The sequence below is a fragment of the Cervus elaphus genome, chromosome 15 (genome assembly GCF_910594005.1).
Source record: "Cervus elaphus chromosome 15, mCerEla1.1, whole genome shotgun sequence".
Taxonomy (NCBI): domain Eukaryota; kingdom Metazoa; phylum Chordata; class Mammalia; order Artiodactyla; family Cervidae; genus Cervus; species Cervus elaphus.
In genome coordinates this window covers 74,578,827-74,593,107 of record NC_057829.1, presented here as the reverse complement: position 1 = coordinate 74,593,107, position 14,281 = coordinate 74,578,827, and the positions used below count along the sequence as shown (strand labels likewise).

At 41.1% G+C, this 14,281-nt stretch overlaps 1 protein-coding gene and 1 long non-coding RNA gene across 2 annotated transcripts in view; both read left to right on the top strand.

The window, feature by feature from the left end:
• LOC122709414 overlaps nucleotides 1-14,281 on the top strand; it is a 129,104-nt gene that overhangs the window by 48,628 nt on the left and 66,195 nt on the right. The gene's annotated exons all lie outside the window — the stretch shown is intronic.
• LOC122709413 (DPH3 homolog) lies at nucleotides 130-716 on the top strand. Its single transcript, XM_043926762.1, has one exon. It carries the CDS (start codon nucleotides 222-224, stop codon nucleotides 468-470), a length of 249 nt encoding a protein of 82 aa, XP_043782697.1. The 5' UTR covers nucleotides 130-221; the 3' UTR covers nucleotides 471-716.

Below are 14,281 nucleotides of genomic sequence, written 5' to 3'. Positions count from 1 at the left end.
AAATGAAACAAACAATTGCTACTATCACTGATGTATTTTTATAAAGGTCCCTAAAGACATAAGGAGGAATTAACTTTTTTAGTGGGCTTCACAGGTGGCACAGTGATAAAGAATCCACCTGTCGGAAGACGCCCGTCTGGGCGGCCGCAAGCGAAGTTGGCCCAGGGCCCCGGCCTGGGTCGGACGGCGAAAGTGACGGACCTGTGCCGGTCCCAGTGACGATGGCGGTATTTCACGACGAGGTGGAGATCGAGGACTTCCAATACGACGAGGACTCGGAGACCTACTTCTACCCCTGCCCGTGTGGGGATAACTTCTGCATCACCAAGGAAGATTTGGAGAACGGGGAAGACGTGGCAACGTGCCCTAGCTGCTCTCTCATTATAAAAGTGATTTATGACAAGGATCAGTTCACGTGTGGAGAGACAGTCCCAGCCCCTTCCACCAGCAAAGAACTAGTTAAATGCTGAAGAAGACTTTTAGATTCTAAAACCTGAACTTGGGGAATGAGGCAAGCTGGAAAAGTCTAACACAGAGTCACCGGCTTCTTCACAGGGACAATCATTTTGTGGTTTGCTGTTCATGAGAGTCGATTCTTTCCATCGGGCGCCAAGTTCATCTCCTGTTGAAGAAGCAAGTCCACCACATGACATACCTGGATTTTGTGCTTAAACTTTGAACTGGAAGTGTTTGCATCCAAACATAAAAGAAGATAATTTGAAATCAAAAAAAAAAAAAAAAAAAAAAAGAATCCACCTGTCAATGCAGGAGACACAAGAGACATGGGTTCAATCCCTGGGTCAGAAAGATCCCCTGGAGTAGGAAATGGCAACCCACTCCAGTATTCCTGCCTGGAGAATCCCATGAACAGAGAAACTGGTAGGCTATAGTCCATGGAGTTGCAAAGAGTCAGATACCACTGAGTGATAACACTTTCACCTTCACCTTCAAGGATAGGGCTCATTACAGGGTATGGCTTGCAAGTTTATGTCTTTCTGCCTTTTTTCCTTTATCTTTCACTGTGTTAACTGCATTTTCAGATGAATTCTTCCCTTTCAACACTAGGGTGATGGTAGCAGCTCAAGTTGAAAAACAATGGGAGAAAGAAGTGTGCTTCCCCCAGAAGCACAAATAAAATTCTGGAACTGAGTCTCATGTGCTTATAATCTAAATCAAGTCTTACCTTCTGGAAAACCAGTGGTGAAACACAGAGAGGAAATAGAGCATTTACTAGAAGGCAACCAGGGTTTTTGACTAGAGTTACTTGATAGGATCTGGTCCCATCACTTCATGGGAAATAGATGGGGAAACAGTGTCAGATTTTATTTTGGGGGGCTCCAAAATCACTGCAGATGGTGATCGCAGCCATGAAATTAAAAGACCCTTACTCCTTGGAAGGAAAGTTATGACCAACCTAGATAGCATATTAAAAAGCAGAGACATTACTTTGTCAACAAAGGTCCGTCTAGTCAAGGCTATGGTTTTTCCAGTGGTCATGTATGGATGTGAGAGTTGGACTGTGAAGAAAGCTGAGCACTGAAAAATTGATGCTTTTGAACTATGGTGTTGGAGAAGACTCTTGAGAGTCCCTTGGACTGCAAGGAGATCCAACCAGTCCATCCTAAAGGAGATCAGTCCTGGGTGTTCATTGGAAGGACTGATGCTGAAGCTGAAACTCCGATACTTTGGCCACCTCATGTGAAGAGTTGACTCATTGGAAAAGACCCTGATGCTGGGAGGGGTTGGGGGCAGGAAGAGAAGGGGATGACAGAGGATGAGATGGCTGGATGGCATCACCGACTCAATGGACATAAGTTTGTGTAAACTCCGGGAGTTTGTGATGGACAGGGAGGCCTGGCGTGCTGCGATTCATGGAGTCGCAGAGTTGGACACGACTGAGTGACTGAACTGAACTGAAATGAACTTGATAGGAGTAGAGCCAATTAACAGTGCTATGATAGGTGCACAGCGGAATGACTCGGCCACTCATACCCACGTGTCCATGCTCTCCAAACGCCCCCTCCCGTCCAGGCTGCCACATAACATCGAGCACAGTTCCCTGTGCTATGCAGTAGGTCCTTGTTGGTTATCTGTTTTAAACACAGCAGTGTGTACATGTTGATCCCAAACTTCCTAACTATCCCTTCCCTCCTCCTTTCCTTCTGGTAATCGTAAATTCATTCTTTAAGTCTGTGAGTCTGTTTCTGTTTTGTAAGTAAGTTTGTGTGTATCATTTCTTTTTGGATTTCCCATGTAAGCAACATCATATGATATTTCTCTTTCTCTGTCTTACTTCACTCAGTATAATAATCTCTTAGTTCATCTGTGTTGCTGCAAACGGCATTATTTCATTCTTTCTATGGCTGACTAATATTCCATTATATATATATGTATCACATCTTCTTTATTCATTCCTCTGTTGATGGACATTTAGGTTGCTTCCATGTCTTGGCTAAATAGTGTTGCAATGAATATTGGGGTGCATGCATCCTTTTGAACCATGTTTTTCTCTGGATATATGCCCAGGAGTGGAATTGCAAAATAATTTAAGAAGGGCAAAAGTTAGGCAGAAGTTACAGGTTTTATCATGGGACCATCGGGCCCAAAAGAGGGAAGGGAAGGGCAGCTTGACCCAAAAGGACTTGAAACTAGGGAAAGTTATCAGACCAAATTAGAGACTTTGGACAGAAGTTTGATAAATAAATCCTGGACAGCTTAAAAATAGTAAAAATTCACTAAAAAAAAAAAAAAAAAACAGAGGTCAGTATGTACTAGTGACCATGATTAAAACCGACATTGCACTATTATACACTGTCATAAAGGAATTGGGGTTATAAAACACTAGGACTTCATAGTTAGCATAAAGTTTTGTTAACTGAACAGTGATTTTTCATCAAGGATTAACTCATACCCCACCTCTTCTTTTCACCTTTTAACTGAATAGTGTTCTGCATTTTGTCACTACAGGCACTGCCTTTACTATGTAATTTAGTCCTTCACAACATAAAGTCTTTCTCTTCTCTGAGAAGGTGTATTATGTATACCTGTTGGTACAGTCATTCTTGACTTGACCACAGAGCATCATCACCTCTACAGATTATGCCTTCATTTTAAAAACAGTCTCTTCTCTTAACCACCTTGTTCTCCTTATTGTCCTTTATGTTTCTGGATATTTTCTCCCATTCCTTTTCTATACTCCTCTTCATCTGCTTCTCCTTTAAATGTTGCTGTTCCCCGATTACTGTCCTAGCCCCTCTTCCCACCTCGGTTCTCACACTCTCCCTATATAACTACACTGACTCCTGTTTTTAATTATCATTCATTTTCTGGGGGGTCCTAAAACTACATTTCTGATCCTACTTAAATCTTTTCCCCAAAGATTAGATTTTTTTTTTTTTTTTTTACCAGATTTCTCTACTTGGATCTTTGGTCACCAGTTCAAACTCCAAATAGCCAAAATTAAATGGACAAATTCTCACCATCTCTGCAAACCCACACCAACCCGTTTCTCTTCATCCTGGTTTTGCTGTTTAAGTAAAGGTCATCACCATCCTGTTGCCCAAGTGAAAACCTAGAAGTCATTCTTACTGCTTCTTTTTCTACAACATCCAATCAGTCATCAAGTTATGTGAATTCTACTTTCTATATTTCACTTCAAGTTATGCAAGTCTGCATTCTACTACCAATACATTAATCCAAGGCCACCATCTTCTCTCTCCTGTTGGCTCTTCAGGAACCTACCACTGTTACTACTTCTTAGGGTTATCATTCCTTCCTGTCCCCAATTCCAACTATACTCTTTGCTGCTTCCAGAAAAAGCTTTCACAAATGCAAGAAGGAAAGTAGACTCCTTCTTGCCCCTGCTTAAAAGTGATTGGTGATATCCCATTTCTTACGAAAAAATAATTATTTATTTATGGCTGTGCTGGTTCTTCACTGTTGTTCAGGGTTTTCTCTGTAGAGAGTGGGGGCTACTCTCTAGCTTCGGTGTGCCTGCTTCTCACTGGAGTGGCTCCTCTCATTTCAGGGCACGGGCTCTAGGTGTGAGGACTCAGTAAAGTTGGGATTCTCAGGTTTTAAAGCTTAGGTTCAGTAGTTGTGATGCTTGGACTTAGTTAATCTGCAGCACGTGGTATCTTCTTAGATCAGGGATCGAACCCGTGTCTCCTGCATTAGCAGGTGGATTCTTTACCACTGAGCCACTTGGAAAGCCCTGATAAAAGTTTATAGCACATTAAAAAAACATGTTTTAATCAAATTTTATTAAATGTTAGCATTTTGAGGACTTTGGTTTCTTAAGTCACAGTCTTATGGCAAGGTACCCTTCTAGACTTGACAATGATTGCCAAAATTTAAGGTATGAAAAAAATCAGAAAGTTTCTAAAAATAAATAAATAAATACAACCCCTAATATCCAGTCCTCTAGATTCTTATTCAATAGGTCTTAGGTAAGGCCTAAGATTCTGCATTTTATTAAGCACCTAAAGAAACTCTGATTCAGGAACTGCAAAGATCCCAGTCTGAGAGTTTAAAAGGAGCCAGTATTGTCCAGCTATTTGCAGATGGGTGCCTGCATCCTGACACTGTAGGGAGTCACTGAAAAAAAAATGTGCTTTAATATTCTCTTCATCCAACCCTTGCATGTGTGTTTTAACCAATTTTCCTGGAGAAGGAGTAAATTTCTTACAAGCCTAGCTCTATTCTTGTCTCTCGTTCCAGGGTGCTGTTTGATCAATATTTGCTGCCCATGTAAACCATGGCCCCTGTAAACTATGGGTTCATACCCTTCATTTGTTTTCTTTTTTAAGGATGAAGAGGTTTTTATAAAATATATTTATATATGCATATGGGTTTCCCAGGTGGTACTAGTGGTAAAGAACCCACGTGCCAATGCAGGAGACATAAGAGACTCAGGTTCAATAGCTGGGTTGGGAAGATCCTGTCGGTCACTACTGAAGTGACTTAGCACACACACACTATATATGCATATAAAATACATGCACTGTGAATGTGTGTGTGTATATATATATATACACACATATAATTTGTGATATATTAAATTTTCTAATCATATTCTCAACCATTTTTGAAATGGGCTTCTCCTCTATCTTTCCCACTATCTCTTTCCATCAGTCATTCATGTAGCAAACATTTAACCAGGGCCTGGTCTAGTGCTTCCAGCTCTATGATGAGCACAGGAAGACCTGAGAGTGAAGAAATCAAACTTCACCCCCAGTTTGCCCAGAGCTGCTAGTCCATTGGCAGAGGAAAGAAGAGCATTTAACAGCACATGCAATAATTACAGTTATGGAAGTGCTGTGAAGAGGAAAATGTGGTGTTCAATAGCAGCGAATACCAAGGGGGTCATGCACATATAAACACAACCACATGCTGGTACAACCGTCTCCTTCTCCAGTTTCTGTAGCCTTGTAGGGAGAAGAGAATCTCTTTGACCTAAACACTGAATGATGTTAGATTATATAGTTAATCAAGGAATATTGTCAGCTGCATGGGGTTGTCTTGGGTCCTGAAATATCTTCTTTCAGTGTTTAGGGAGAAGTTGAAAATGGTGCTATTATTTTTTTCATATTTGATTAAAGGAGGTTGTTGTTCAGTTGCTAAGTTGTGTCTGACTCTTTGTACTCTCATGGACTGCATCACACCAGGTTTCCCTGTCCTTCACTATCTCCTGAAGTTTGCTCAAACCCACGTCCATTGATCTGGTGATGCTATCCAGCCATCCCACTCTCTGTTGTCCCCTTTTCCTTCCCTCAGTCTTTCCCAGCATCAGGGTATTTTCCAATTAGTTGGCTGTTTGTATCAAGTGACCAAAGTATTGAAGCTTCAGCTTTAGCATCACTCCTTCCAATGAATATTCAGGACTGATTTCCTTTAGGATCGACTGGTTTGACTTCCTTGCTGTCCAATACCCAATAAAACAAGTTGACTGTTAGAAAAATATGTAAGACAATGAAAAGAACTTAAACCTATGCTAGGTATGTGTGCCATTTGCTCAGCCTAGAAAAGAACATTTGTTATCTGCTGTGAAATCTAACTCTTTACAGTATAAAGTTAGAAAAATGACTCAAAAGGGTAGATGGAGTGAATGTGTTGCACATTTGGAGGGTGCTGTGGATGGTGTGAATCTGCCTGTGATGCAGGAGACCCGGCTTCAATCCTTGGGTTGGGAAGATCCGCTGGAGGAGGGCATGGCAACCCACTCCAGTATTCTTGCCTGGGAATCCCCATGGACAGATTCCTCCCCATGGACAGAGGAGCCTGGCGGGCTACATTGATGTGTGCGACCCCACGCAGTCCATGGGGTCGCAAAGAGTCGGACACGACTGAGTGACTAAGCACAGTGGATGGTGTGATGTTTTGATTTCTTTTGGGTGTCTCAGTTTTCAGGTTTCATGATTCATGATGAGGTCTCCTAGAGTTGCCCCTTCTTCTTCTACTACCCCTGGAGGGGAGGGAGGTCTATTTTGGGGGTGGGTGACTTAATATTTGAAACTTTGCAACTGTAAAATAATAACAATGGCGACAGTGATAGGGAAAATGCTATCGCGTCTGAACACTTCTTTTCATGAACATTTTTTACTATGCCGAAGCCTTTGTGCATTCCATACACACATGCTTCCTGCTGAGCTGTGTGGCTCCAGCTGGGTCTGCAGAGAGAGGGCATACCAGCCCTTGTTCTGTGGCCTTGTCCAGAGCAACTGCTCTTTCTTGTCAGCTGGCTGGCTGCCAGACTCAACAAGCGGGCGTGCTGATTTCCCAAATACAATGCTTTGCTGGGGCTGGAATCAAAGCTGTCAGTAGTAAAGAGCTCTTTCATCTTTCTTTTCTCTCTTCTTGTACATTCAGTGGGGATTCAGCTGTGAAAACAGGACCAACAAAAGGCAGAAGCCCTATACCAGTCTTTACAGCTCAGAAAGATGGCTTTCAGGTCTTAATTGTCTGAAGATGTCATGCATTATTGATTTAAATATTAGCTTCAGGGCTGCAAGTTAGTTACAATAACATTCTTACCTATCTGTTAAGTCTGTTGGTCCCTCCCTCTGCAGACGTACAAGTTTAGAGCTAAAAGACTTGTTTCAGCTTGGAGCACAAGAAGAAACCCTGATTTTTCTGTGAAATGTGTTAGTAGTTTCTAGAAGTTATGAGTCAATTGTAAAGAGGTAGCCCTATGAGTTATAAAATGCAAACACTTGAAAACAAAAATCCAGCCAGCAGTATTTTGTTGGTCAGGCATCTGTTGATTGAAAGTGACAGAAAGTCAATAAATGTGGCCTAAACCAAAGTACACGTTTATTGGAACGTCCAGAAGTTGAAGTTTATGTCAGAAATGGCTGGATCCAGGAGTCCAAATCACATAATCGGGGCTTAGTCCTCCTTCTACCATATCTCCACTTGTCTTCCTTTGCTGTTTTTCATTCCTGGTGGCTCAGGTTTGCACATCCTTGCAGTTGATCAGTGGCAGTTGTAGCTTTTCTGGGCTCTAGGGCTCACTCTAATTAGACTAACTTACGTTCAGCATCACTGATCTCTTAACCAATCACCATAGTCAAGCAGATGGAATATGCTCATTCTCCAGGCCTGGATCATGTGACTACCCTTGACCATGAATATGCGTATGAGTTTGGCTGATCAGCGTCTCTCAAGCCACAAAGCCAGCCTTCAGGAGGTATTGCTTCTCAGAGGAAAACGAAGCTGTCATTTTCAAAAGATAGAAAAATGGACCTGGGACAGAGCAAAACTGTCAGTGTGCATTGCTTGTAGGTAGCAGAGAGGACCCTTCCTTACAGAGTATCCATCCCCTTCTTTCCCTTGCCAGCTGGGCTTGAGCCACTTGGCCTTCTTGTAGGGGCTTCAGTGTGATGAGTTTCATCTCAGCTAAGACCCTCCTCACTTGCACTGTATGGGGCAACTCCACATTTCCTGAACAAGCCCTCGTGTTCATGTCTCCAAACGCATACTATCTGCTCTCTTCTCCTTCCTCCTTGTCCACCTTGGTTGTAGTCCTCTTCCTCTTTCAAGGCCCAGCCTAGCTGTCAGCCTCACTCCTCCCTGCCCCAAATGGGCACACCTCAGTGTTCCTTCTACTCTCTCATAGACTAACTGGAGTAATGGTCAAGTGGTATTCTAGTTAAGTGCTTATGCACTGGTTTCCCTGGCTAGTCTGCCTGTTCTTAGAGACTCTGAGCTATATCTTTTGCATCTTTATATAATTAACTGATAAAGTCATATCAAAATAGCACTTAAAGAGGTTTTCTTATGGAGATAGTTATTTTCAACATTACCTTAATAAACTCACTTGGAATTGGTAAACGGCCTATTTTACATAATTTCATTTGTGCCTCACTAAATCCTCTAAAGTAGGTACAATGTATTATTATACCACTCTACAGATGAGGAAACTTAAGGCTCATCGAAGTTAAGACACTTGCCCATAGTTACCCAGATAGCAAGTGGTAACACTGGAATTTTAACCCAGATCTGCTTGATTCCAGAGTTCGAGATGTATATCACCATACAAACTGTCTCTTAGCCTTACCCTTAAATGGTGTTTGCAAATGGGTGACTGCTCAGATATCAGTGGATGACTCAAAGATTTACCACTCTCCCCCTTACCCCCACCCCACCCCCCCATTCTGTCCCTACTGGCAATAGACTCTGCTTTGGGAAATGGAATTCTCTACAGCAATAGATTAAGTGTTGAAATATCTTCTGTGCCATTTTTTAAAGCATCCTTATGTCACGCGAGTGTATGCTCCTCGGTTCTTTGTTTCATCACAACAAAAATTTGGAGGGACGGACATTAAAGCCCCTTGGCGGGTCACAGCTCTCAGAGGACAGACCGTGTTATAGCTCTCAGGTCTCGAACGGACCGTGTTATAGCTCTTAAATAAATCAGTGTTACAGCTCAGTGTTACAGCTCTATTTATTTAGATAATAGCAGGAAAATCTATCTTTGAGGCGTGAGGGCACGTCGATCTAAAGACGCGAAGAGAAGATCGCCCCATCGCATGGGGGAGAGAGAGGGCAAAAAGGGGAGAAGAGGGCTTTGGCTCCTCTTTTTATATGTTTCTCTGTCTTATGTAAATTGGGCTTAGGCAAGAGCGTTGTTTGTTTTACCTGAGGTTCTCACTCCAGTCCTTGGACCTTCCTTTGTTCTATTTTCGCGGGCTTTCTCTTCCAGGTCTTTTAGCCACCGCCATTTTGGACTCTTTTCCCCTATTTTAACTACCTAACACTTATTTCCTACTTTGCAACTGATCCATCCATGAGAACCCTGTCCTAATGGACTAGAATATTCAGTTCAGTTCAGTCACTCAGTCGTGTCTGACTCTTTGCGACCCCATAAATTGCAGCACGCCAGGCCTCCCTGTCCATCACCAACTCCCGGAGTTTACACAAACTCATGTCCATTGAGTCGGTGATGCCATCCAGCCATCTCATCCTCTGTCGGCCCCTTCTCCTCCTGCCCTCAATCCCTCCCAGCATCAGGGTCTTTTCCAATCAGTCAGTTCTTTGCATGAGATGGCCAAAGTATTGGAATTTCAGCTTCAGCATCAGTCCTTCCAATGAACACCCAGGACTGATCTCCTTCAGGATGGACTGGTTGGATCTCCTTGCAGTCCAAGGGACTCTCAAGAGTCTTCTCATATTATTGCTGTAATAAAAGTTCACACCATAATTGACGTTATTTTTCAAAATGCATGTCATTCGTGGAGATCATGTTTGCTCTTTCTTACGTAAACTTGGCAGTCTGACTTGTATCCAGCAGGTGTCACTAGACTTTCCTCTCCAGGGTGTGGCTGAAAATGACTATGGATTTGTTCTCTTACTAAGTAAGCAGCTGCTGTTCGTTGCTTCCTGAAAGCTAAATCATCCTGGATAGAGCAGGACTCTTCCTTGACTTACGCTCACCTTTCTCCCCTGCCATAGAGTGTGGTCATACAGATGCAGTACCAGTACCTGGGTGCACAAGAGGGAGGCGCCAGCAGTTCCCACAGCCCATCCTCCAGCTGCTGGCTTGCTGGCACTGTGTGCTGTTTAAAGCTGAAGCTGGGAAGGTGAGATACAAGTGCATTTCAAGGCATTAGGAGGAAAATTACCTCAAACTCAGAAAAATCTGGATTGGAGAAGTAGACTATGCCAGGGAATGTTTTTCTCTGCATAGTGAAGGCAGCAAAAGTGCTTGATTAGAGACAGTGTCTAGCCATTCAACCAACATTTCCTGAATCTCTTCTAAGAACCCAAATGATTATAGAAGCTAAACAAGGGATAAATGTGGAAATAACATGGTTCCTGTATTTCAGGAGCTTAGCAGCACTAATACCCATTGATTCAGTTCTGACTGGGTACTTCTGAATAACTGGGAGCAGAGCTCTAGACTACACAGGTATGATTCCCGCCCTGATGGAGCCTACAGCCTAGGAGAGAATACAAACATACAAGTAATGACACAACCCTAGCAGGTACTAGTAGAGCAGAAGATTAACAAAGGTTATGGGAACACATAGCAAGGAACCCCAGTGAATAGTGTGTCGTGCAAGGTCTCCTAGGTGAGGATATTTTAAGTGGGGATCCAAAGACAAGCTGGAGTTGATAGAATGGAGAAGGGGAGAAGGAAGAGAATCACACAAGATAAGAGTCAGTTGGAAGGTCCAAAGGCAGGATGGATAAGCTGTCTTGAAAGAAAGGAAAGGAGGAAGGAATGTCTTTCAGGGGCTAGAGCTAAGAGGTCAGGGAGAAAAGTGGCAGAAGATGGAGCTGAAAAGATTGATGGTTGGGGCCAGATTGACACGGGACCTTGTGGACCACTTTAAGGAATTTAAAATGTATCCAAGAGCAATGGGAGCCACTTATGAATGTTTTAATTGATTTATATTATAGTTGATTTACAGTGTTATGCTAGTTTTTACTATACAGCAAAGTGAAAAGGGGGCTTCCCTGGTGGCTCAGTGGTAAAGAATCTGCCTGCAATGCAGGAGACTCAGGTTCAATCCCTGGGTTGGGCAGATCCCCTGGAGAAGGAAATGGCTACACACTCCAGTATTCTTGCCTAGAGAATCCCATGGACCAGAAGAGCCTAGCCGGCTACAGTCCACAGAGTCACAAAGAACTGGACACGACTGAGCAATTGACAACTTAACTTTCAAAAAAAATTAATTAGTGACATGTGTACATATATCCCCTGTTTTCTGGATTTCCTTCCCATTCAGGTCCCCACAGAGCACTGAGTAGGGTTCCCTGTGATCTACAGGAGATCCTCATTTGTTATCTACTTTGTACATAGTAACAATAGTGTATATATGTCAATCCCAATCTCCCAGTTCACCCTGCATCTCCCTTTCCCCCGTGGTATCTATATGTTTATTCTCTATGTCTGTATCTCTATTTCTGCTTTGCATATAAGATCATCTATACCATTTTTCTAGATCCCATATATATGCATTAATATATGATATTTGTTTTTCTCTTTTTGATTTAACTTCATGCTGTATAACACTCTCGAAGTTCATCCATGTCACTGCAAAGGGCACAATTTCTTTCCTTTTTCTGGTTGGGTGATATTTCATTGTATGTATGTTCCACATCTTCTTTATTCATTCCTCTGTTGATGGACATTTAAGTTGTATCCATATCCTGGCTATTGTAAATAGTGCTGCAGTGTACATTGAGGTGCATGTATCTTCCTGAATTATGGTTTTCTCTGCCCAGGAGTGGTATTGCTGAGTCATACGTAGTTCTGTTTTTAGTTTTTTAAGGAACCTCCCTACTGTTATCCAAAGTGAATGGATCAGTTTACAGTCCCACCAATAGTGTAAGAGGGCTCCCTTGTTTCCACACGCTCTCTAGCACTTACTGTTTGTAAATTTTTTTGATGATTGCCATTTTGACTGGTGTGAGGTGATATCTCCTTGTAGCTTTGATTTGCATTTCTCTAATAATTAGTTGGTGATGGACAGGGAAGCCTGGCGTGCTGTGATTCATGGGGTCTCAACGAGTCGGACACGACTGAACTGAACTGAACTGAATAATTAGTTATACTGAGCATCTTTTCATGTGTTTGTTGGTCATCTGTATGTCTTCTTTGAATAAATGTTCCTTTAAGTCTTCCACCCATTTTTTATTGGGTTGTTTGGTTTTTGATATTGAACTGCATATTTTAGAGATTAATCCCTTGTCAGTTGCTTCATCTGCAAATATTTTCTCCCATTCTGTAGGTTGTCTATTCATCTTTTTTATGGTTTCCTTTGCTGTGCAAAAGCTTTTAAGTTTAATTAGGTCCCATTTGTTTATTTTTGTTTTTATTTTCATTAGTCTAGGAGGTGGGTCCAAAAGAGCTTACTATGATTTATGCCAGAGAGTTCTGCCTATGTTCTGCTCTAAGAGTTTTATAGTGTATGTCCTTATATTTAGGCTTTTAATTCATTTTGAGTTTATTTTTATGTATAGTGTTAGGAGTATTCTAATTTCATTCTCTTACACGTGACTGTCCAGTTTTCCATCATTGAATTCAGTAAAGCAAATGATGCATTTTTAAAAGAAGAGTGCTATAGTATTATGTAGTCATTTGTTTACTCAGCAGTATTTATTGCATACCTATATGTGCCAGTATGCCAGGTGCCAGAAATTAATAGAGACGTAAATCACAATGAAAAATTAAAAAGTAATTCTGGTTCAGGAAAGAAGGAGATGGGAAAGTCATCTGAGAATTAACAAATCTATTCATGCAATAAAATTTTTTGGGCACCCTGGCCTGCCTTAGAGTCTGTTCTAAACCTTGGAGATTCAGTAGTGAATCAGACTGTCATCATCATAAGGAATATTCATAGTATGCATTGAAGATCAGGGCAGAAGATACAGCAAATCAGAGAAAAAAAACTTTTTTACAGTCAATGGAAAGACATGTTCTAGTAGACAGAGTGTGCCATGGTAGAAGCAAATGTGAACAAGGATTCAGGCACTTGCATAAAAAGTTTTAATTCATAATCCTGTTTTGTAAAAACTGACTGTACCCCATTAAAGGGAACCAGAACTCTGTGGAGGAATGGCTAGTACCAAGTCTGGGGAAGGAAATGTACAAGATGAGCCTGGGCCACTTTTTTCATACCAGACAGAAAAAAGCCATCAAAGAGTAATGGAGTCAGAACAAAAGGACCCAGGAACCAGGAACCAGCCTCAATGGTCTCTTGCTGAGACAATCTTAACATCAAACAAATAAACCTCAATAAATTTATAAAAATCTAAAGGTTTTTAAAAATGTATAGCTCTCCCCACCAAAAAAATCCCCAAAGCCTCATTGGCCAACTCTGAAGTAACGCCTCATTCTGAAAATCACCAAGTAAGAGGAAATAATTAAACATTTATTCTGCATTTCTGGATAAGCAGTATTTCAAGATCATTAAGTAGCCTTCCTTGAACAAGAAAGTACTTTTGTAGAAGAAAATTCCAGCTAATGAATCTGAAAAGACTGGGAAAAAATGACAGAATTAAGAAATCAACATTCAAAAAATTCTAATGAAATGATTGATTTAGGTAAAGAATATCAGTAAGCAAAACAACATTTTTAAAATATACAGAGAATTTTGCGAAAGAGGTATCAGGCTCTTAACCACTGGAACCCATGATTCATTAAAGCATTACTCCTAGCAGCAAAATAAGACATTCTTACCTCCTGAGGTAGGATGAAATACACAGTACCACCCATGAGATATTAGTTGGAAAAAATGTCAAATCTGAATATAGTTGACCCTTAGAGCTAAATTTTTGTTTACAAAAAATATGAGATTTAGAGAAACAAATGTCACCATGAAGAAACAAGCAGAAAAATTGATACTGTAATAGTTTCTGAATCATTTTCTTCAGTAAGACAGTAGAATTAAAAATTAGAATGATGGAGGGGACAGTGCTTTGGCTAAAAAGATTCTGAGAGACATAACCAAATGCATTGTGTAGATCTTATTTGGCCATTGTTTTGAACAATTCAACTATCAAAAGACATTTTTAATATAATCAGGAATTATGAATATAATGGATCATAAAAGAAATCAAAGAATTATTAATTTTGTTAGGATTGTTAATGTCATTCAAGTGACATAAAAAATTTTTTAATGCATACTGAAGTATATAAAGGGGTGAAATGACTTTGAGTTCTGAGATTTGCTTTAAAATACTTAGTCAAAATAGGAAGGGGTGCTATGTAAAGCTTGGATGGCAAAATCTAAGAAAATGTAACCTGGCTGTAGTTTATGGGTATTTGAAGAAA